Source organism: Amblyomma mixtum, chromosome 5 (genome assembly GCF_055824585.1).
Source record: "Amblyomma mixtum isolate Tamu chromosome 5, ASM5582458v1, whole genome shotgun sequence".
Taxonomy (NCBI): Eukaryota; Metazoa; Arthropoda; class Arachnida; order Ixodida; family Ixodidae; genus Amblyomma; species Amblyomma mixtum.
In genome coordinates this window covers 45,147,971-45,171,912 of record NC_143016.1, presented here as the reverse complement: position 1 = coordinate 45,171,912, position 23,942 = coordinate 45,147,971, and the positions used below count along the sequence as shown (strand labels likewise).

At 46.7% G+C, this 23,942-nt stretch overlaps 1 protein-coding gene and 1 pseudogene across 2 annotated transcripts; both read right to left on the bottom strand.

The window, feature by feature from the left end:
- On the bottom strand, positions 1 to 21,949 carry LOC149341954 (uncharacterized). Of its 2 annotated transcripts, XM_089542049.1 has the most exons (4): positions 21,533 to 21,949; positions 3,876 to 3,920; positions 3,237 to 3,357; positions 1 to 418 (listed from the first exon to the last, which is right to left on the bottom strand). In XM_089542049.1, exons 3-4 carry the CDS (start codon positions 3,287 to 3,289, stop codon positions 1 to 3), a joined length of 471 nt encoding a protein of 156 aa, XP_089398175.1. In that variant the 5' UTR covers positions 3,290 to 3,357; positions 3,876 to 3,920; positions 21,533 to 21,949. The 2 variants fall into 2 exon arrangements, with proteins under 2 accessions (XP_089398175.1, XP_089398176.1); XM_089542050.1 differs by lacking the exon at positions 3,876 to 3,920.
- LOC149341953 (uncharacterized) overlaps positions 7,252 to 23,942 on the bottom strand; it is a 29,366-nt pseudogene continuing 12,675 nt past the window's right edge.

Below are 23,942 nucleotides of genomic sequence, written 5' to 3'. Positions count from 1 at the left end.
TTACTCGACGAAAGAGACGTTTCCGGAGGCCCTGCGGGCCCGTTGCTTGCGCTGCTTCCGAGCTTCTGGGAGCCGTCGCTGCTGCTCGTACTGGTGGACGCTTCCTTCTTCGGCGCTAGCGACGGCGTGCGGCGCCAGCATCGAGTAGGCGACGCCCCCGAAGGGATCAGCGCCACCATCACCCAACGCCACCTGGCGACCTGAGAACCACGTGGCCACGAGCACCGTGACGCAGAGCAGCAGCAGGCCGGGCACTATGAGCACCGAGCCCACCAGCCAGCTAGTGGCGGCCGACACGGCGACGCCCGATGCCATCATGAGCACCGTAAGGAACAGCAAGAACGTCACGAGGAGTTTGAAGAACGAGAAGCGCAGCGTGCCGCCGCTGTGCTGCAGCTCCAAGTGGCTCGTCGGAAACCTAGAGGCACCGAGGAACGAGAGCTGGGTAAAAAAAAAAAAGGCTGCACGTGTTTTAAGAGCGTTAGCTCTCATTCATCACGTTTCTCGATTTCTTGGCGTCTGCTATCACCTCCATTAGGCGTGAAATTTTCTATGTCCCGGGAATTCAAGAATCCGGTCCCCATAGTAAATCGATATAGCAACATAATTGGTGATTGCTTGGTGACGTCATTAATATATCGAATTGGCGATTGGTGACGTCATATGACTACGTTTAATTTCTTTGAACTCAGTAATTAATGAGGCATCATAAAACGAATTAGATATTTCGAATCGTCTACATGAGTAGAACAGGTAAGACCCCAAAATTAACTAATGAAGTTAGTGTTTAGTGATGATTAGCTTATATTTAATTGCTTATAATTAACGAACCGGTAACGTCATGATCTAACTAATGGATATTCGTAACGAGCTCGATGAGTAGGGCATGTTAGACACCTATATTGTCTAATTAGGTTAATATTTACTTATGATTAGGCATAACATGACGGCCATGTCGTCAGCACTCGGCAGCTCACAATCATACCTCATGGCCACCGGGCACCTACCGACCAGAGCCGTATATTCCCTCCCGAAGGGAATATACGGCTTTGCTACCGACCTGGTATAGTGCCTAGGCACTATAGACTTGGTAAGTTGATAAATTGGTTTTTGAGAAAAGGAAATGGCGCATTATCTGTCTCGCACATCTCGGCGGACACCTGAACCGCGCCGTAAGGGAAGGGAGGAAGGTAGGAGTGAAGAAATTAGGAGACACTTTGGCGACTAAAGTGGTGCAAGGCGAAAGCCTCAGTACAGCATTCTGTCACGAATGTTGTTGAAAATGATGATTCGAGTAAAGTGCCGCCACCGAATGACGCGTCCATTGGCTGTCTGCTTGTGTCACTGATGTGTGGTTAAGATGTCAAGCTTCGCCTGTAAGAGTGGAACGCGACAGCGTCTTGCAACGCTGCCAGGGAGTCCACAGAACGCCATCGCCCGTTCGGCTCTACGCCTTGCTGGACGGTAAATTTGTTTTTGAGGAAAGGAAATGTATCTCTCTCTCTCTCGCATATCTGGGTGGACACCTGAACCTCGCCGAAAGGGAAGGGAGGAAGATGGGAGTGAACGAAGACGCCGTATTAGCTATAGATGCGCCTTTGTTCATTCCAAACCATTCAGCTGGCATGGCGGAGTGGCCAGCGTGCTCGTGTCGCACTCCGGAGACCCTGGTTCGATTCCCCAACTCGACCAATTTCGTACTCGGTTTTATTGATTGATGTGGTCTGACTAGAAAGGTTAGTTAGGCTAATTGATATTTCGATTATTGTAATTCCATCCTTCATCTGTGATTCACCTGTCAAATGTTGGAACTGTCTAGAATGTTGGACACAATGTATATGAAACGTGTAGAAACGTCCAAGTGGGTTATCTGTTTTTATAGCCAGCGTCCTATTCGGCGGACGCTGTTGTTGCGACGCGCTTTTCTTGTTTTTAGTTCTTTTTCCTCACATCTTTTAAGGCGTCTCTGCACGTGGCAGGGGCGGTGGTGGTGGTGGCTCGCCTCGAGTTAGTCGGGAGGCACGTGCACTTTCCTTTTCCTCCTCCTCTCAGTCTCAACAACAACGTCTAACTATTAATGATAGCTAAGCATGACTTGCACATTTAGTTACTAGTTAATGCATGGTTATGTGATAGTTAACGTGACCTTAACTAGTACACTGAATAATTAGTGTTAGATAAGGTACGCCTGCAGTGCACAGCCCCACATGCCACTTCTTAACTGCTGCTAACAAGTCATGGTCACGACAGTATGAGAATTTAAGGCATTCGCCTTTAAATTCGCGCGCACTGACGTCACGACCATTTCGACCAATCTGAAACGCGGACAAATTTGCTAACAGGTCTTAGTCACGAGAGCATGAATCATTAAAGGCTTTCGCCTTAAAAAAGAAAGAGAGAAAGAGGTGCCGTAGTGGAGGTCTCCGGATTAATTTCGACCTTGAGGTAAAGAAAAATGGCCCTCCAAAGAGTCGCTAAACTTTTTCGGCCCAAATTGGTCAAAAAATCCGACCTCAAGGCTGTAGGCGCCCGCTCGCTGTAAGGTATGGAAAAGTAGCCTAATCACGTGGCAATACATCACATGGACGATAGGTGGCGCTACCGAACAACTAACGATAGTTACTTCAACGTCTTACAGAAGGTGGCGGTATTTTGTTGGTGGCGGTAATGATGTTGGCCGCCGCGGTGGCTCAGTGGATATGGTGCTCGGCTGCTGGCCCGAAAGACGCGGGTTCGATCCCGACCGCGGCGGTTGAATTTCTTTGGAGGAGAAATTCGAGGCCCGTGTACTGTACGATGTCAGTGCACGTTAAAGAACCCCAGGTGGTCGAAATTTCCGGAGCCCTCCACTACGGCGTCTTTCATAGCCTTAGTCGCTTTGGGACGTTAAACCCCATAAACCAAACCAAACCAAACCAATGATGTTGGTGGGTTGTGTAGCCATACGACACTATCTGACGTCGATTGTGAACAGCATACAAGCCACTTTTAAAAGATAGCTCTATTTGTCTCACTATATAGCGTCCTAATTAGCTTCCACCACCTCACGCGTTTGCAAACGAGTCGGGCTATCGATCTATACAAGACTCACTAGGTCTTATTGCGAGCCATTCGAGATGGAAGGTGCCAAGCATATCTTTATTCACATGTTTAGTATTTGACTGTAGGCCAGCGTTGTGAAGCACCCAGTTCAGCTATCAGTAATTCCCGACTTTTAGTGAGGGCTGGTTGAATACCTGCTTTGAAGCTCTCCATGAGCAGATGTTCCCTCCTCGTTCGTTTTCGACATGTGGAAAGGGCTGCACTGCTGGGCACAAGGTGTCTGGGCACTTGCAAAGGCGTCATCCTTTTCTGCCACTGCAAGGAAGGGTCATTTTTTGGGGTAGACGGCCTCAGTTAGGTCTCATTTTCCAAGAGGGGAAAGGAGTGAAAAGCAGTAGAGGGAGTTACACTGGTTGCAGGACTTCTCATCAATCATAGTTTTCACTTAAACTTGGGAAAAGTTACCCTCGTAGCTACCCGTTCAAAAGCTGACGCCTGCGGAGCAAGGTGGATATTTGTGCGGATTTCTTTAGGTTCATAAGTGGGTGGCCCCGCCGCTAGGGAGCGGCTACGCGGATACAACGAAAGGTACAGAAGAGCGGCTGTCCTGTTGCTGTGTAGAGCCTATTCTCAACCTTGTGCCTAATCTGCAGATTAATAACCACTGAAAACCAGCATCAAACATACAGAAGTCAAAAGCATTTGTAATGTAACCTCTGCTACGGGGCCAGACAGTTCGAAAAGCTGTATTTGGGCTTTAATTTTTTTAGGCTCTTTAATCATTTTAGCGACTGGTTATGAGTCAAAATAAATGCGAGAATGTTCTTGCTTACCAGCGGCATCAACTCCTCCCAGCCACCAGAGATTATTCCGGAGCTCTGGTCAGTCGAAGCAATAGGACGCCATGTTTACCATGAACACATGACTGATGGCGATGGTGACAACGCCAAGGAAAAACTCGCAAGCCCTGAGGCTGATTAGTCGATACTGATTATGTTAGCAAAAGGTGCGAACATGATTATTCGTGTAGTGAACAAAAGACACTGTGTTTCGCGTGATTATTTCTGTTCGTACCAGCTGCACAGATGCTACAGTATTCATCTTCATTGCAATGACGATAACTGAGTGACACATTGATGCGCTCAGATCTGGATGAAGTTGAAGAGGGAGGATTTTCTTTTTTTTTTTTTTTTGCTGCCGGCCGCAGAGTTTTCGTATTTATATGAACTATAACAGGCTCTGCGATGACTGATTAGTTTTAAAGACGTGAATTTAGTGAGTATTGGTTTTATGAACTAATGACACTTAAGTAGTACACACCTCGTTTTTGGCTTGAGCCCGCGCTCGGTTTTATCGATCTGAAGAAGACGTCATTCCCTGCGATTTCGTTTCCTACATTGCCGGCAGTTGCATTAAGATTTAACAACCCAGTCGTCAACAACAAATAACAACCCTGTCACCGTTATCAAGCTTCTAAAATTAGATTTGAAAAGTAACATTAGTTGATCAATGGCTATTTTCTCTGCTAAGCTGCTTGAATCGCAGAGCGCTTCCGATGAACAAAAATATTGCTACCTGGGTTTAAAAACAATGGGCAGCTTTATGTTAGTCCATATTATTTAAAACGAGCAAGTGAAATAAAAAGCCCAGTTTTCAAGAAAGATCAGAAAAACGGCTTCGCCTCCGACAATAAGTATTAAACAATGAGAGGCGGAAAGGCAACAACAACAAGAAATATTTTTTTGTGATTTTGCTCCTGTCGAGGAATTAAAAGCAAGAGTTTAAACGGCATTCTGAAACTGTCTTCAATATGGCTATTTATCGATGCTCAAGACCAGTTGCCCGTGTTCACGTCATTCATTTTGTAATGAACCTGCATCAATGAGCGGACCGTTCACGCCACCGAAACTGAAAAATGATGAATTGATTAGTTCTGCACCAATCTTGGACTTTATCTATCCTGCCGCAGTGGCCGCGTTTCGATGGAGGCGAAACGCAAAAGGCGCCCTTGAACTGTGCGCCGTGAGCGCGAGTTAAAGAACCTCAGGTGGTCTAAACTAATACGGAGCTCTCCACTACAGCGCTCCTCATAGCCCATATGGCGCTATATATGTTACTAGCCCATATGTTAAACCCCAAAATTTAACAACACTTTTTGACATGGTCACGCTGTCTTCGCGGCTGCAGAAATTTCCACCCGCACAGGGCACTGGGGTAAAAATATTTGAAGTGCGCCTTAATGGACGCGCTGTACGTGTAACTTCGTTCTTCATCAAGGTCTCGTCCAAACATCGGCATCGGTATCGACATCGTTCAATCTGGCTTTTAGCTCGCGAGAATATCACAAATCATATCTCCATATATACGGCATGTACCCTGACCGCCTGTTCACTTAAAGGGGCCCAGAAACACAACCTTAGTTAACTGTTTTGCCTGTTGATTACATACAGTGAGTTATAATGGTGCTATTAGCGTCGGTAATACCGCGTATATTCCGTTTTTTAATATTTTAATGTCCTCCCAAAAACAACTTCATGGCTCTGATGGTGTCGCCACACAGTGGCGGGTTTTTAGCAGCGGATATGACATCACCTGGCGCAAGCTTGATGATCGGACAAACAGTAAATATACTGCAAATTGTGTGAATAAATAGAGACACATTTTGCCACCTGTCTGCGTTTTAGATCAACAAAACAACTTGTTTGTCTTAGATAAAAGCCCTGCAAAGCAAGTAAAATAAAAATACACCACCAGGGGCGCTCAGTCTCAGCAAGAACGAGTTACAGAGAGCAGGCAACCATGGAGTACAAACTTCCGCGACGTGCTCTGGCTGGCTGCTTATATTGGTTGCGCCAGGTGCCGTCATTGGGAGAGCGAAATAGGAGTGGAGAGCCCCGCCAAAATCGAGTTGAGGGCAGCGTTTTGTTTGCTTGTATTTTCAAATTTCTTCACTGAATAACTCCCGTTCCTGTGCATCGATTCCTGTAATTATTTTTAAGTCAGCATCTGTGTGACATAAAGAACCCACCTGAAGTGTAGCCGGTATTCCCCCAGGCAGTGTTTCGCAGCCCCTTTAAGCTGCGCCTTGCATTTGGCTCTGGGCGGTTATCGTCACCACTATTAGCGCGGAAACTCAACGTCCCGGGGTCATACTCGACCAAGAAGTTTGTGGCGTCCTTGCCCTTGAGGGCGCAGAAATGATATACTGCCTCAACTTGGTTTCGAACCAGCGGCGGCGAAAACAGCAGCTTCGGGGCCGCTGCACGAGAGTATACTATGCTTTCGCCGCAGCCGATCACGCCTTGTGTTAAACTGCAACACACTGTCGCGCTGTGCACTGCACATCGTGGTCTTCGTCAGCGTCAGTTTGCGGCACGAACATATCAGATCAGCTTAACCTCGATGAGACATTAACCTGAGTCTAATATCATCGCCAGATGTGCCGACGTCCAAGCAAAGCAAGATCATTAGCCAACCAGTCTAAAGACATGCTTTCGCATGTCTACTTGGTTTAACTACGTTAAAACTCTACCATTTTTTTTTTACTCATAAGTCGACCTTTAGTTTACGACTAGCATAGTTCGACTAATGGCGCAAGTCGCCAACTGTTGGAAAAAAAGGCCAGCTGGCAGCTTACCCACGACAATGCTTAAGGCAGCTACGGTATACGTAGAAGGGGAGCTCCGTTTTCTTAGTGCTAATGTTGATATTGCGCGGAACCACGCTGCCACCCGCTTTTTTTTTTTTTTTGCGAGAACTGGCTTACAAAACGCACAGTCAACCAGGAACAACCCCCCCCTCTCCCTCCTCCTCCCCGGAATCTGCAAATCTCACTTGAATCCTGCCGATCACCAAACAATATTCATTCTCATGTTTTCCGTCAACCTCATCGTTTCGAAGTGCTCATGCTGCTTGAACAAAGTTGTAATTTACTCCACCTTGGGGGTTTCCCCTAAAACATTTGGTTGAACAAATTTATGTTACTCTAGATTACGCACTTAACAGGGAAGTTCTAAACAGCCGCAGGCGGCTTCCGTGAAAAAAAGAAAGGGACGATATAAAATAAGAAGAAAACTTATTTGTGCTGCCATTCCAACCTTCTACGTAATGGAAAGGCAAAGACCGAGGTACGACGTGTACACAGCGATCTTGACTTTCTCAGATTCTTCGGTACCTGTAGCCGTAAGCGGCGCAAATATTTATTCTTGGTTAAGAGTATGGCGGCTTCGCCGCCGTGGACATAATTCGCGTCGTCGTGCCGTGCCGCTTCACAAGTTTCCCTGGAAAGAAAAGGGCGAATTCGTATAAGAATTCTGCGTCTCTTATTTTCTGCTGATGTACTCGCAAGTACAATTTGGATCTACTCTCGCTGTGCGGTTGCAATAGCCGAAAACACCTGTTTAACAAATATTGCCGATGGTGCGAAAACACAAGCAAAATTTAAAAAAGAAACAGAAAACCTTGACTTTTTATTGTTGCTTGTTTTAACAAGGAAGGAAGGAGACGCTACGCGAACAAATTAGCCGCACGGGCCATCATCTAGATTTATTATTCAGTGTATTAGCTTATACACTGACACATGAAGATTGACGCTTTGGACGAGCTTCACACAGGATCTTAGTAATGCGAGAACCAACGCGACGTGTGATTTTTTGCCCCTCAGAATGCCGTTCTATCCTTACGAGAAAGCACCAAGTAGATTCTTTTACCCTTGCACTTGTTGCTCATCTATAGGAGCCCTAAACCGTGGAAGCACATCCAAATAGATAAACAGGATGCCTCAAAGAAGACGTTAAACTCCATCCTTCATTTTAGAGTGTCATTCTTTTGTTCGTATCGAAAACCTATTCGTCGAGAGCATTGTGCGCTCGGACGGCTTGTCACTTATAGAAAAGAGCGAATTTGTCACACCCAGTAAAACCGAAACTTATTAGTGTTCCCTCAAAGGCGTCAAACCCGTCAAAATAAAGCGCCCGCTCCGTAACGTCTACCGCGCCTCACGCCTGCTAGTGCTTTATTTATGAAGAGAACGGTGCTGAAAAGAGGAAATAAAAGGGACGAACGATGATATAAGAACGCCGGATGAGTAACACAGAAAACCCAAGTGCAGGCAGGGAGTGCGTGACCGAGGAAAGAAAAAAAAAAGGGAATTACCGGGAAGATGACATAAAAAAAACTGTCGTCAAAGTGCGGCGCGAAATTGTTACGCGGCCTTATAACTCCTAAGAGACGAAAGAATTGAAGCCTCATGCAGCTTCGCTGTGTGCTCTGGGCCCGCTTCCAATTTGCGTGAGGGCCCTCAGGCGAGCACCATCTTCTTTCTACGGCCGAGGTCGAACCGGAAGGCTTGTCACCCGCCGCCACTAGCCTTATTGAACGAGGCTGCAGTGACAGCGCACGTGGGGGTCAGGTCCGCACCACTCGATTTGTTCATGACTGTGTTAGCACGCCTTTCTTTTCTCCTTTCCGTCCGGTGCATATCTTTATTCAAGGAGCCCACACACAGCCCCCCTTACTTCCACTGCTCTGCGCGCAAAGACGAGCTGGCTGGCGGAGATGGTTTCGAGAGTGGCAGGTATGAGATTCGGATCGCTCAGACCCCCTGAGCTCACGGCGATCGAGAGGTCATCATTCAGTGGCGGCTCTGCTAACAAGAGGTTCACTCGTGGGTGGCACTTTGCCCGCTACCAGCTAGCGGTAAATGCATCTGCCTTCATCGCAGTCCCCCAAATCCGGAAATTAAGTTCCCGTTTGGTGCGGTCGTCTTCGTTATCACTGCTGTCACTTGCGCCGCTCCGTACTGTGCATAGCCAATCTCGGTGTACTTGTCGTGAGTTGGTGGGTAGTCAGCGAACGTTCGAGCTTCACTGGCCGCGGAAGTCACCTACCCGAGAGCACCTTGCACCGTCCAAACTCGTTTGCGTAATAAAGTTTTCCATCCATCCATGATAGAGGACAGACAACCTTGCCTTAATCATTTCCTTTATGTACTTCCACAGTTGTCGTACTTTCTATCCCTTTCTAAGTAATTTTTGCTTTATTATCATGGTATATTTCATGTAAAAAATCAGTTGCCTCATGACCGATACCTTCATTTTTTAATATGCTCCACAGGACTTCCCTGTTCACGTTATCGTATGCACCGCTTATGTCCAGAAAGGCTAAACACAGAGGTCTGTTTCCCGCCTTAGCTATTTCTATGCATTGGGTAAGCACGTACAAGCTATAATTTAAGCGCCTAACCCTTAGCAGAGCGGAACGCCACCTGGAAGATGGCTGCCACGGGAAGATCTCGGTGGGTGGCTAGCAACGCAACATGCCACCTGCCAGCCATAAAAAGCTGCGCTCAAATTTTGCATTGCCACCTATCGTAATCATCTGCCAGTTTTTTTTTGTAAAGCTATTGCTTAAAATCTACCACGCTTTACGCTGCTTCAAATATTATTCAGTAGCAAAAAATTCTGTTGCGCGTCAGCTGCTTCAAGTATGCCTATTCGAAGAAACTGTTCACATTATGTCACCGACACACATGTTTATTTCGCAGAAGAGAACTTCATACAGGGGATATACATGTGTCGAACATACTGCCGACTGTTAGCGCACGCTTAAACGTATGGTCGCACATAAAGAAGTGTATAATTTCTAGTGACATAGTTTTTTTTAGAGAAGTCTGCCACGTCGCATATGTTTGGAAATGGGGAGTGGAATGTAGGATATAGAAAGTTAAGAGAAGGGGTGCAGACCAGTTGCATAGTTGCATAGTTGCTAGTCGAAACTTCTTGTTCTTATTCCTATCTGGAATTCTTTGTGCTATTTCTGAACCCGTCTTTTAAAGCGTGGCAAATATTCCATCAGTGCAGTTTGCTGCATTTAATATTTTCGCGAACAATAGGACGTAGTTGGTATTACAGCAGCCATCTCCTTTCCTCTTTTCGGTTTCTTGATCACTAGCTGTCAGAATAAAACAATCATGGCGTATTACCAGCTGTTGTAATAAATGTTAGCACATTGGCCATTGGGCACATTGGGCCTTCTTAAACGCAACCTTCAACACGCTCCTGCCCACTTTGCCAAACTTGAGTCCAACACCTTAATCCTCCCTAAAATAGAAATAGTCTAATGTCATGTGTTTGATTCCCCTAACCTTGAAAAGAAATCTCATTTTTCTTCGCCTGGTCAAGCGGGTTTTGGGACGCCACTTTTTTTGGGCACCGGGTTTCGTTGTTGAAGAGTCATATAATGCTTTCACATTACAAATAAAGCCTCGCGTATTATTGCGCTTAAGCCAGGATCTTTAGAATGCCGAACATTACAGCGTACAGATTCAATCCTGCATTTAACTTTTGGCTCCTCCCACTCTCCGTGTGTCTTTTACCGTATGCGCACATTGCATCCCTTTCCGGTCGTTTCAGTGTCGTTCACGCGTTGCTTCTTTTTTTTTTTACGTGACGCTCCGAAAAGTTAGGCTAAATGAATCATTGAAAAGTTGGGACAAAACTTTAGCTCCAAGTATGTCTACCTGCCTCGCGATATCTTTGTTCATCCCATTTTTTTTTTTCATCTTCTTTTAGCCAGGCGGTGGGTTTCAAATCCTAGCTGCCAAAGCAAATACATGGGAACTGCCATGTTCTCGGACGCCGAGAAAATTCCAAAAGGCAATTTGTGTCTTTTCACTGTCGCGTCCCTTTGATGTCGCTGAAAAAAAGATCCTTCTTCCTGCAGGAACCTAAGCAGTTCAAAGCGATCTCCATAAATATGCCCCGCCGGTTTTAGACTACTTAAACATTTTGCATGGACAAGAGCTACACGATACAGTGTTCATTGTCTTTCCGAAATATGGCGGCATATTTGTTCAGGCTTCGCTTTTACCCCCGGTTGCCTTTCACGCGCCGGTGTCTCCCTTTGGTCTTTTGTTGATCCGCAAATTTCATTGGTCCCCCGTGACCTAAATACGCTTTCTCGGCGCAGGCCGTCTTCTGCCTCGCCTCTGGACATCGTCAGCTCACGCGGCGCTGGTTCTGTACGGCACTCCGATGGCGCCCGGCTATTCTCTGTTCTGTATATATTACAGGGCGAGCCTTTTTACCTACCCTTGTGCTCTTTATTTGTTTTGGCAGAGCACGCTGCCGCGCGACAGATGGCTGATACCAGCCTCGGCACGTCTTTCTTCCTTCTAACGTGATAACAGCGAACGACCGGGATCCACAATGGTCGCTGCTGGGAGTAGGGCTCGACGAATGGCCCATGGAGGCGGTGTGGGAAGAGGCCGATGAAGGCCCCAAGGCAGGAGGCAGCGTAACGGCCACACAGCGGGGCAAGCGAAAGGCCATGTGGAAAATCTCGCCAGCCTATCACAGCTACCTCGCCTCCGACAATGCATGCTGTGGGTGCTCTGTGTGACCGGAGTCCGCTGCTGGGCGGCATGCAGGGCCAGGAGTCGTCAATGGATTGAAGGCGCGTGGCATCTGTCTTCTGGAATACTATTTCTGTTCCATATCTAGCCCAGTGTGCTTTTGTTTCTTCAGTCGCATTTTGTCCTTTCGCAAGTTTGCTCCTTCTGTGCGCACGTCTTTGTCCGTGTGGGCAGTCAGTGCTTGTCCTTTATATATGAAGGAAAACAAGGGTATAGTTCAGGTAAGTGTCATAGTGTATAGACTGAAAAGAACAGAAGGGTATTGGCTTCCGGTAGGACCACAATCCTAGTGCTTCTAGACATAATATTTCTGCATTACATGGCTAATAATTGTGTTGCTGGAATTTCGTCGCCTTCCTGTGCGGGGCCAGTGCAGAATTTTTCTACAGCATGTGCCACCTATTTTCTTCAGTGCCAAATAATGTAGTCATACTGTTGGCACCAGTAGGAACGACCAGACATGTCATCCGCTGATGGAACACGGAAGTCCTCTGTGGTAAATGTCCTGTAAAGATGCGTATGCAAATTAGGGTATTCATGTACTGCAGGCGCCCTCACTTAGGTCATGTGCGGAAGTAGCACCTCAGGATAGTGTTGCTTTCTCTCCATTAAAAAAGAGAAAAGGACGCCCAACGCTGTTCACAGTTTTGTGTCCTAGCTGTTGGTTTGGTCGGTTTATGGGGTTTAACGACCCAAAGCAACTCAGGCTATGAGAGACGCCGTAGTGAAGGGCTCCGGAAATTTCGACCACCTGAGGTTCTTTAACGTGCACTGACATCGCACAGTACACGGGCCTCTAGAATTTCGCCTCCATCGAAAGTCGACCGCCGCGGCCGGGATCGAACCCGCGTCTTTCGGTTCAGCAGCCGAGCACCGTAACCGCTGAGACACCGTGGCGGCTCTGTCCTGGCTGTCTTAACTTGATTAGATAGAGAGGACGAATAGCACTCATGGGGCTCTTTTAATAGCTGAGCTGTAAAGCCTGCGAGAGCCATGAAATTCGTGTAACAAAAAGTTCCACGAAAGCTGTCATCGTCGCAGGCATGACAACCACTATAATTAACCCCGATACGCTGCGAGAAACACAGATGCAGAAATGATCGCGAAGAAGTAGGGCATATTTCGTGCAAATAACGTTAAGAGAGACACTTACCTTCATTGCAAGCCCTTCCCGGGAGCATAATAGGCGTGTTGACACCAACAAAGGCCATGGTGTAAGAAATGACAATAATTACAAATATATTGAAGAATTCAAAAGAAAATAAAGTCGCCATTGTGACAAAACTTCTTAACCTCGGCTTGCTAAAAGGGGAATTGCTTAAGGCTGCTGTGTGTAGCCCTCGTAAGCTGAAATCGTGAAATCAAATATACAACGATGTACGAAAGAAGAGGCCGCGACAAGCACAACGTCGGCAGTTCACAATTTTCACAAGAGTAACAGAACGGCCTGAGCCTTTGTATCTGCAGAGTCATGGAGGAAGCCGACACATTACCGATCTATCAAAAACATAAGGCTTTTTAAGTTGGCGTTTTTTCTTATTAGTTCAGCGCGAAAAGGAAAGTGAAACAAAGCAGCTCAATTCCAAAATTCCTAAAAAATTGAAAAGCTTTGTAATCGTGTAGGTTGAATAAAATGAGGATTTAATTACGCAACAGGTTATCGATTTGCTTACACTTACAAGACAGATCCTCTGTGTTAGTTTCATCCTGACAGTACACTAGTATTTTCCCTTAATCCTTGGTACTTTTTGGCTGCAAAAAGTCCGGAAGTGTTTCGATAGTCATTCGTATTCACACACGGGTGCGCACGCACACTCACAGGAAGCTTGCACGCAGTCTATAAGCCGAGTCGTTTAGCTGAGCTGCGTCAATTTCTTCTGGCTGTAAGGTGGTGCCCTCTTCATAAGAACACAATTCTTAAAGCCGTTTGCCAGCAAAGTGATATTGAAAAAAGTGTATGCCCGGAACCACAGCTGTTAAAAGCAAGCTTATGGTTGCGACACAACCCTAAATTTCAAATAAAATAATCGGATTTCAAGAAACAGCGCCAGTGCTTGAATTCACTTTTTTTTGTAATACTGGTTTTCCACCTTGCTCACCTTTGAAAAACTCAGGTCACACTCTAAACCTCCAAGGCAAGGGGGAGCAAGTATCCGTGCTGTCTGTAGCACAATAGTTAAGATGAGGTGCTCTGTCCCGTTCTCTTGTCTTGTGTGTGTGTTGTTCTTGGCGCCTTTACTTTGCAATGAATTACCAACTAGCCCATCAAGAAGTTTTCTTAAGCTAAGATGAGGTTTGAAGGGACTGCAAACTGCGGTAACTCCCTGCAGTGCTGTATGTGATGCATCGGTGTATATTATGCACCCTGAAGGTAGATGCGCTGCTGATATCGGCGTCGAAGCAGAGGTGCGATTGTCTGTGAGTTGACAGTATGACCATGGAGAAAGAATCTCTAAACGTTGAAGCTGAAGCGATATCTTGCGTGCTCTGTTTGCCTCACGCTGGTCGATGATTTCACTTAATGCTTTAAGTTGAGCGTACTCTTGCAGAATGAATATGGGTGTGATACGACGAAGGTCGTATCACACCCATGCGGGAGGCTATGCGCTATGCGGGAGGCTATGCTATGCGGGAGGCATGCTATGCGGGAGGCTATGCGCATAGCCTCCCGCATAGCCGGCGATGAAATTGGGCTTGGTACACTATCCGCGGCTGGAGGATGGAGCCGACGAGATGACGGGCAGTATCAAAACGCGCTCCGCCAGAGCGCGTAGCTATCCGTCGAATCCGACCGACAGTAGCGTGAGCCGATTTACAGGTTGCGCTTAGCCACGGAGTCCCAGTCCCAGCTGTAGGAAGTAGAAGACATAGAACACGCGCACTTTCCACTTGAGGAATTTCAAAACTTTCGACCGTGGAGGTAAAAGGGGCTGCTTTTCGGAAGCCACATCTGTTTCCAGTGCGAAAAAAAAAAATGATTTATTACACGATAGAGTCAGACCCAATGTTTGTAGTCGTGATGTCAAGGCATCCAGCGCTTGCTGGAGCGCCGACTTTTGCACGGACGCATCTGGATGACAAGACCACAAGGTTATGTCGTCGTATACGCAAGGATGCGTACAGAAGGCATTTTCTCTAGGGCTCGGATAAGAGGTGTAAAAGTTACGTTAAATATGTGAGGGTGAGGACGGAGCCCTGGGGTGCACCGTGGTTGGAGGTAAAAAGACCAAAGGCATTCCATGGACACGTACACTGAAGGTTCTGTTTGTTAAAAATGAGTGAATTGAGAGGAGAAACCGATGCGGGGGACCGAGATCTTGAAAGGTGCCAAGAATTGCTGAGTGAAGGACGTTGTCATATGCCTTTGTGATGTCAGTAGCGATCACCGTACGAACAAGATGACTATGGGGAGAATGGTTAAGTACGTCTGCAGCCGAAACAGCCAGACCGTCTTCCGTTCCAATTTGAGGGCGGAACCCAATTCGAGATTCTGGATAACAATCATTTGATTCTAGCCACCATAAAAAGCGAGCTGCTATAATGTGTTCATAAAGGTTGCAGAGAGTAGGCGTAAGTGAAATAGGGCGGAAAGCCGAAAGAGAAACTGCCGGCTGACCTGATTTTGATATCGGCAAAACGACAGAATGTTTCCACTCTGCAGGATTAACTCCATAATGCACCACCCCATTGAATGCATCCAGGAGGGACTGTAGAGGAGGGCCTTCTGAATTGAAGAAAAAACGAGGTAGGTACGACGTCGTGCCCGGGAGCAGTGCTTGTTTTGAGGCTAACTATGAAGGCCAGCAATTCTGCCATGGTAAAGTCTGTAGTAACCTCTTCAGGGGGCTCAGAAATCGATAACATGGGAGAAGGGGTAGGAACGCAATCCTGATGTGGGAAAAATTGACGGGCTGCCTGTTGTGCAAATGAGGCTTCATTCACATTCAGACCAAGCGAATGCTTTCAGTATAATCAGCTGCTTGAAAAATGCGTTCCATTGCATGAAATACCCGACAAAAATGTTGATTACCCTGGGTAGAGGAGAGGCGCGCACACTATGCAGTCGAGCGTTTTCTGCTAATTCGCTTTGAGTAGCCTACAGGTAGGGAGATGCTGTTCCCGGACGGCCATAGAAAGATACAAGCATCAGTGGTGTATGTGCAGATTTTACAAGGCCAACGACCTCCTGGCGAGTGTTGCACCACCGGGAAAGATTTATCTGTGTATGGGGAGCAGAATGATGAACATGAATTGTAGATTTACCGAGATGGAGGGAGGAAGCGATGCAGCGGTGATCAGAGATGGAAGGAGAATGGTTCGCGAAAAAACCAGAGAGCGAGGAAGGGAATTGTGCTGTTGAAGAAGGAAGGCCCGGGCCTTGAGTTTGCCGTCGCGCAGGCGGATGTCATATGACTTATTAGTAAAGCCTCGACAGTTCCATTGCACCACCAGAGATGATGCACTATCCATGGCGACTATCAATGGAAGAGTTTTTCAAAGCGAAAATTCCTTTTTCTACTTCCGTGCGCTCCTTCCACGCGTCCTAAACCCGAGCTACTGCACTCAACTCTTGTCGCGCTCGCCAGCAGTCTTCTTGCACCATTCGCTTGGAAGCCCCGGATGGCCGGTATATTTGGGTGTTCAATATATTGACAAAAAGGGAGAGCCACCGCGGTGATTAGCCATCATGGTGCACATTTCGTAGACATGGCGCATGTTTTCATTTGGTTAAACCTATTACAGTGCGAAAGCATCAAATCAAAAGCAAATCGTCAAGGACAAATTTTAGCAACGATCCGGGGAAAATTTGGTGGTCGCCATCGTGTCGGGCACAGTCACTTATGGCTGGACATCTGACGTTTAACATAATGCTGTTGCTAAGCAGCTTATCAAGGTCAGTCAAAGTCAAGGATTGGACCAACACGGAGATCGAATTTTACATCTATAGAGCTATCGTTCAAAAAAAGCAGTGTAATCTAATGTTACAAGAGAACAAATTACCACAAGGTCCATCCTGCCACAAACGCTAAAAACCATAAGAATCGGCCGCACACACAACACGGCCGGCTTTGAAGTTAAACGTAGGAAAATAAAAATAAAAAAGGAGCGGTCAAGATGCGAGCAGCATGTCAGGAATGGGCGCAGACCACAGCCGTTGTAAAATTGATAAGCAACCCACAAAAAAGTAAACACAATATATACGCACAAGTTCGTATTAATAAATGTGCGACAACATGAAAAGCAGAAACCTCTCAAGTCGAGATACCCGTAAACGTCCCTTAAGGTGCGGGCAAAAGGGGACGGTAGAAAAAAACAAACAGGAAAACAACAAAGCGCGGGCGAAAGAACGTATGCTACTCTGGAAGGGGAGAGCAAGCAAAACGAAAGAACGGCGCCTAACTGGAGCCATAAAGTCGCGGGAAACGGCTGCACATCGGAAACAAGGAAGGAAACCATTATTTGGGGGGATCAAACGAGACGACCCAGAGCTGCGTGAAAAAGAAAAGAAGCAAGACGGTGCGCCAACGAAACAGCTGGCTGCGCGAGAACCGCAGATGCTTTTGTTTATCGGAAGGAGGAGGGGAAGGGATGAATTCCCTTCAGTAGCCGGATTTTAACTGACCCTGCGACTCGTGAGCAGTGTGAATAAAAGTCACACTGAGTTCGCATTCCACTTCTTTGGCGTTGTGTAAGGAGATGGATTGGCGTTCAATAGTCCGGGTTAGTCACGACTGTTGAGAGTGTCAGAAGTGACATCACCACTGTGTGTTGACTAAAAAAGCGATTCGTTCTCATCCTCTATTTTTCGCGACGTGCGTTCCAGCATTCGCAGAGTGAAGGATCGTTCTTGAGAGCTTATTACTTTTACAGGTTCATGTTACTTTTCCTTAGCGGTTTGGCATTCGATGTGCCATCAGAAATGTCACATTGTCCGTTGTATCTGCTTTCCACAAAGAATTGAAATTATACAGGCCGAAAGCGATTACTCACTAACCCTTGGCATTAAAATCAAAATGTTTCTACAGATAATGGCGCTTTTATTCTCGAAACTTCTCTATGCTCTCTCTGTAATCGAAAAGGTTTACGAGGACTAAGTTGGGGGGTGGGAGCCTCGTCGATCCGATCATCCGGCCTTTTCTCTCTACCTCCCCCATCACTAAGATGGAAAATAAAGATATTATTGTAACAAAACAATCGCGCTACCAACAGTTTACCTGTTTTTCTGATTAAACATGTGCCGCTGTCTCCCTGCAATTGATGTATAGTGAAATGCGACTTTCCTTTTCCTGCACTCTCTTTTGGGATAAATTTTCTTTACTTCTTTAAAAGAGCATTTTTCCCATCCGCAACAATGAAAGGTGGCGGGAAAAGACGACGGAAACAAAAGTAGCGTATAATATATTAGGTGGCACTACATTATCTCAGCAAATGCGTGGCTGGCTTCCACTGTCATAAACGCTGCATCGTCGGTAGACAGACATCGAGGCTCCGCCATAACCACCCTGGGGAGGCCGGAGTCAACAGTACGTAGAAGAGTACCGGACTCGGAAGGACAAAACGAAGTGGACCAACCACTGACAAAACAATGGAACCCGTCGAGGCGTTAAAGAAGGGAAACAGTAACGTACTGAGCAGCACAAGGAATGGGAAGTGAGATCAAGCAAATAAAAAAAAAAGGATGAGGGGACCAATAGAGGCGTTGCACTTTCTGGGCGAGTTAGGAAAGAAGGGGCTCAGTGCCGATCTGAGCACCCATATATATACGAGGAATAGAGGCATTTTGCGGCTGGGTCGAAGTTAGGAGGGAGGCGACGGCTTGCCATTCTGCTCCCATGTGGTCGCTCTGTCTTTTTGCTTTGTTCTTGTGTTATTGCCCGCATTGATTGCAGCTGGCCTGCCGCTGGCTTTGTCGTTCATGCCTCGTATACGAGCGTTCTTGACCGCCCCAAGCCGTGTGCGATGCCGACGGTCGGCACTGCGTCCGCCAATTGGTTTTATGCTCCTGTCAGAACGAGCCGCGCTGCGTCCCATTTGTCCATGTTTTTAACGTTTTTTTTTTTTTTTTTGCTTCGGCCCGTCTTGGCTTGGCTCCCTACTGCAGCGTAAATCGAGGGTTCCAAGAGCCTTTTTCTTTGCTCATTGGAGAGGCAGGTGTTCGGCCTGGAAGGCAGCGGATGCGGCGGAACTGAGTGTGCAGCAGGGAGCTCGACGCCAGGGTCTCGAGAAAAAAAATGTAACAAACTGTCGAGGGGTACAGCCAACAGCCACATCACAAGTTGAGCACCGTAGGAGGGTGGTTACAGTAAGTGTGGCCTTCTATTTGCAGGACCAGCCAGCAGAAGAAAATTTTCAACCGGAACTTGTTCCTTCGCGAGAAGTAGCGTGAAACCGCATTCATAACTCAATACGAGAGGCGTTGCTGAAAAGAAAAACAAATCGCGGACGATCACGTTAGTTCCTAATGCGAAATTTGAGCGCAGCTCATCAGCTGTTTCAGCTTTTCGATAGATTGAGCCAAAGAATTCGAGCAAGACATATATGTACAACTACAGGCAACTTGTTATTTTTCCCACATTCCTTCTTCAAGAAAAAAATTCAGGGGGCACTTTGACTGCCTAAACTGCGTAGAGGCGGAAGCGTTTTCCGCACCACTTTCGCTGCTTCTGTGGCACTGGTGGCGTACATATAATTGAGTTCTCTGTTAGTTTTCGTGGGAGCGGCCGACCCGTGCTAGTTCTCGGAAGCGGCAGCCTTGTATGCGCGAGGGAGGCAAGGGCTGCTGGAGCGGCCTTGAGTCGCTTGGTCAACGGACACGACAGGTGCGACGGAGAAGGGTTCGCGCATTAAAAAGGCGCTGCAAAAGCCTCGTCAACTTTTGCGCGGGATTGTGGGTTCCCTGCTGCATGTAGAAGTGCATTATTTGGCTCAGGTGTTCATGGCAACACAATGCAGTGATTGAGGGAGTTAACGGGCTTTCCTTGGACGGCGTTTCAGAGCCCCTTTAAACTCCTACTCCAGAATATCATGTTTTTTTTTATTTACAGAGCTCTATAGAATCTCAGTGGGAACCAGTAGAGCGTAATTTGCGCAACTCCACACGTTATTCTTAACATCCCTTAATTCCCTTTCGTTCTAGGTGTCTGCCAAACGCCACAGGAGCAGAACGTTGATGTCGCACTGCTGATAGCTCATCACAACAAAGCTACCATAACGGAAAATATAGGCATTAGTGTGCGCGTGCGCGTAGTCTCACGCTTCAATATAAATCTCTCGCGCTTATATGGAAGTTAAAAGTCCAGATAACATTTATGAAAAACCAACCGTGCATTAAATACGCGGCCGTTTGTTATATTTATGGCAACAGTACCACTGAAGTTTCGTTGTATTGTATTGGTTTGGTTTAGTTTATTGGGGTTTAACGTCCCGAAGCAACTCAGGCTATGAGGGACGCCGTAGTGAAGGGCTCCGGAAATTTTGACCACCTAGGGTTCGCACAGTACACGGCCCTCTAGAATTTCGCCTTCATCGAAATTCAGCTGCCGCGGCCGGGATCGAACCCGCGTCTTTCGGGTCAGCAGCCGAGCGCCGTAACCACTGAGCCACCGCGGCGGAGCTGTATTGTATGGTATTATATTTTATTGTATTGTATCATATTGTTTTGTATAATTTCCTGAGGATTTCGGTGTTGTGATATCCCGAAAAAAGGCCTTAGAATTCACTGGTCCCTCGGAAGAACCTCCGAAGAGGACATCTGCAAACCACAACAAGCCCTCGAACCTCACCGACAGCATAAACAACATGCAAAGAAACGATCACATGGGGTTTGCAGTCTGTGCCTTCCCATTGTGACGTAAGAACCAATCTCGCTGTACTTAAGGGCATATGAATCAATTGGACTGCTGCCATGGATCAAGTCGCCTAGTGACTCCGCGTGCTCTGTTTGCCTTCCTATGTCAAAATGTTCAAGCTGGCCCCACAAATGGATTCCCACCCACTACCCACTTGCTCGGAAACGGAAGGATACCATTGTGCATCACCTAGTAAGTTGCATGTAAGGACTCATGCGCGCGCGCGCGCGCACGCACACACGCGCGCACGCACACGCGCACGCACACGCGCACGCACACGCGCACACACACGCGCACGCACACGCACACACGCACACACACGTAGCCGCCGCGGTGGCTCAGTGGCTATGGTGCTCGGCTGCTGGCCCGAAAGACGCGGGTTCGATCCCGGCCGCGGCGGCTGAATTTCTTTGGAGGAGAAATTCGAGGCCCGTGTACTGTGCGATGTCAGTGCACGTTAAAGAACCCCAGGTGGTCGAAATTTCCGGAGCCCTCCACTACGGCGTCTCTCATAGCCTTAGTCGCTTTGGGACGTTAAACCCCATAAACAAACAAATAAACAAACAAACACGCACACACGCACACGCACACGCACGCACACACGCACACTGTGTGCGTGCGCGTGCGCGCGTGCGTTTGTGTGTGTGCGTGTGTGTGTGCGTGCGTGCGTGCGTGCGTGTGTGTGTGCGTGCGTGCGTGCGTGTGTGTGTGCGTGCGTGCGTGTGTGCGCGAAATTCGGGTTGCCTGGCGATAAGTTCCGATGTTATAATATGAGCGGCCGTGTTTAACTAAGACCTCTAGACTTGCAGGAACACATGCTTCTAAATTTACGCGCGGAGCATCAGCGCCGGTGTGGACAGCAGGAGCTGTTTTTCTGTAGCCCGACGTTCTGTTACATAGGTAAGCTGTAACAGATAGCGCTCGAGGTGCGCAGAAAACACACAGATAGCCTAACGTTCTCTCGCTAGATGTCAGGAGCCATCCATCTAAGGTCAAATGTAATGTTGCAGTCATGGGCAGGTACACCGGAAAGTTCAGACCTTACACTAGCCGTAAAAGCGAATGCTGTTTTAGGCTCATTACTAGATTTTCTTTTTCTGTACTTCAAACGGCATCCTTCCTAGCACCCTCTTCAAGCCACTATCAAGTATACATTTTTGCTGCAGCAACAATGAAATAAAAGAACAACCTAATATATCAAATAAAAGCATGCTCAGTGAAATTTTACCTTCATTTTGAAGTCGTCACCACGTTCCGGGACCCACCTGCCGCGCTTCCTGCTCGGCCGTTATTACGTCGCCATGGCAACAGCCTTCTCCTGTTGCTCTGATGAGGCCACATTTCGCGAAAAGCCGGGGCAGTTGCTTATTTCCCGTTTCCGGCGTATTCGTTACAGGATATGAAGAGAATGATGGCACGGCTTGACTCGCCAGTGAAAGGCCTGCACCAGAGCCCGTATCGCCTTACTTACCATCGGCCATTCCACTCGCCGAGGTGGAAGCAAGAAATGCTCGTCTCGCCATGTCTCTACTTCGCTAATTTTTACTAGCTCATTTTGAGCTAAGAAAAAAATTCTAAGGAAAATGAAGTTACTCTATGGGTCAATATGTCCGCATTGTTTTGTAAAATATATTTGTCTGTGATATTAGGAAACTTATTCTTTGGTTTCTTATGCCTCTTATTTTCTTATTTTTATGTGTTCCAGATTTCTACGAGCTCTTTTTAATCTGCTGCTTCATTTCTCGATTATTAGTTGCGCATTTATCGAAAACAACCCCCCCCCCCCCTTCCCGGATATTTTATGATGGTTTCCCCAAAAAAAGCTTTTCACCCATTAACATAAAAATTTTCTTTTTTTGCAGCAAAAGCTTACAAAAATGACTTTTGGTCTTCAGTTGAAACCTTGTTCAGTTCTTCGTGTATCAACTAGACACCAACATGAACCCAATGTCTGTTGAGCCTACTCAACACCCGCTAACAAAATTTTAAGCGAAAGCCTTTAATGGCTCATGCTGCCGTGACCAAGACCTGTTAGCAAATTTGTCCGCGTTTTAGGTTGGTCGAAATGGTCGTGACGTCAGTGCGCGCGAATTTTAAGGCGAATGCCTTAAATTCCTCATACTGTCGTGACCAAGACTCGTTAGCAGCAGTTAAGAAGTGGCATGTGGGACTGTGCACTGCGGGCGTACCTTAACTAACACTAATTAATCAGTGTACTGGTTAAGGTCACGTTAACTATCAAATAACCATGCATTAACCAGCATCACTATATGTGCAAGTCATGTTTAACTATCATTAATAGTTGGACGTCGTTGTTGCGACTTAGAGGAGGAGGAAAAGGAAAGTGCACGTGCCTGCCGAGTAACTCGAGGCGAGCCACCAACGCCGCCACATGCAAACAAAGAAAAGAACAGAAAACAAAAAAAGCGCGTAACAAAAACAGTTCTACACGTTTCATATACATTTTGTCGAACATTCTAGACAGTTCCAACATTTGACAGGTGAATGACAGAATATGGTGGATGGAATTGCAATAATCTAAACATCAATTAGATACATTTCCTTTCCTCAAAAACAAATTTACCGTCCAGCAGGGCGTAGAGCCGAATGTGCGATGGCGTTCTGTGGACTCCCTGGCAGCGTTGCAAGACGCTGTCGCGTTCCACTCTTACAGGCGAAGCTTGACATCTTGGCGTTTGGGTTTCCTGTCTCGGCTGTGTTCCTCTTTTCCCTTTGATTTTTTCTCATTTCTTTCATGTTATCTTTTTTATCTTTTTTATTTACTGATATTTTTTTCTTTTTCAAGCCCTCTGTGTGGCATGTTCACTGCTATAAGAAGATGCGTCCGTGCACTGCATGATCATTCTTGAAAAAGACCAGTCCCTAGTCGAAACGTTGAATAAATCTGTTAAGTTTTTCAATGTGACTTCCCCAACTTATTATATTTTTAGTCAGTTGCCTTGAAGATTTTGTTATTCCTTGATATATATATATATATATATATATATATATATATATATGTATATATATATATATATATATATATATATATATATATATATATATATATATATATATATATTGTTACGTTGTAGTGACGGCAGTCCAGCGGTCTGTAGGACACCAACAAGACTTGGAAACGAAGCTCTTTATTTGGGCTGACTTGCTCCCGCAAAAGAACTGAATCACTCGGCGGCGGCGTAAGCAACAAACGTGCTCGTCAGTCGTCGAGCTACGAATGCCCGCCGCTAGCGGCATCGCTCAATTTAAAGCCAGCAAGGAAACTTCGAAATAATCGGTCAAGATCATCTACAGTAATCTAGAAAAGATTGGCATTTTGCTGAGCGCCGTTATCGTTCTCATGCTTTTATTGAACGTTGCTCTCACGGAGTTCCGCCCCTTTTAGCTTTTTTTTTTTGCATTTTTCACTAAACAGTAGGGGGCTTCGTCGCACCGTGGCGCTGCGTAGTTCGTTCGGAAGGCCAGTGAGCTTGCGGGTATACCGGTGGCGCGAAAACATCCTCTCTTATGCCGGTTTCCTGTTGACGCGTACATTTGCAATTTTGTGCTCGCGTGAATACCGCGCGCCGTGAATCATTTGAAGCTATAGCGCGGTTATCGCTTTACACTATGGGGAA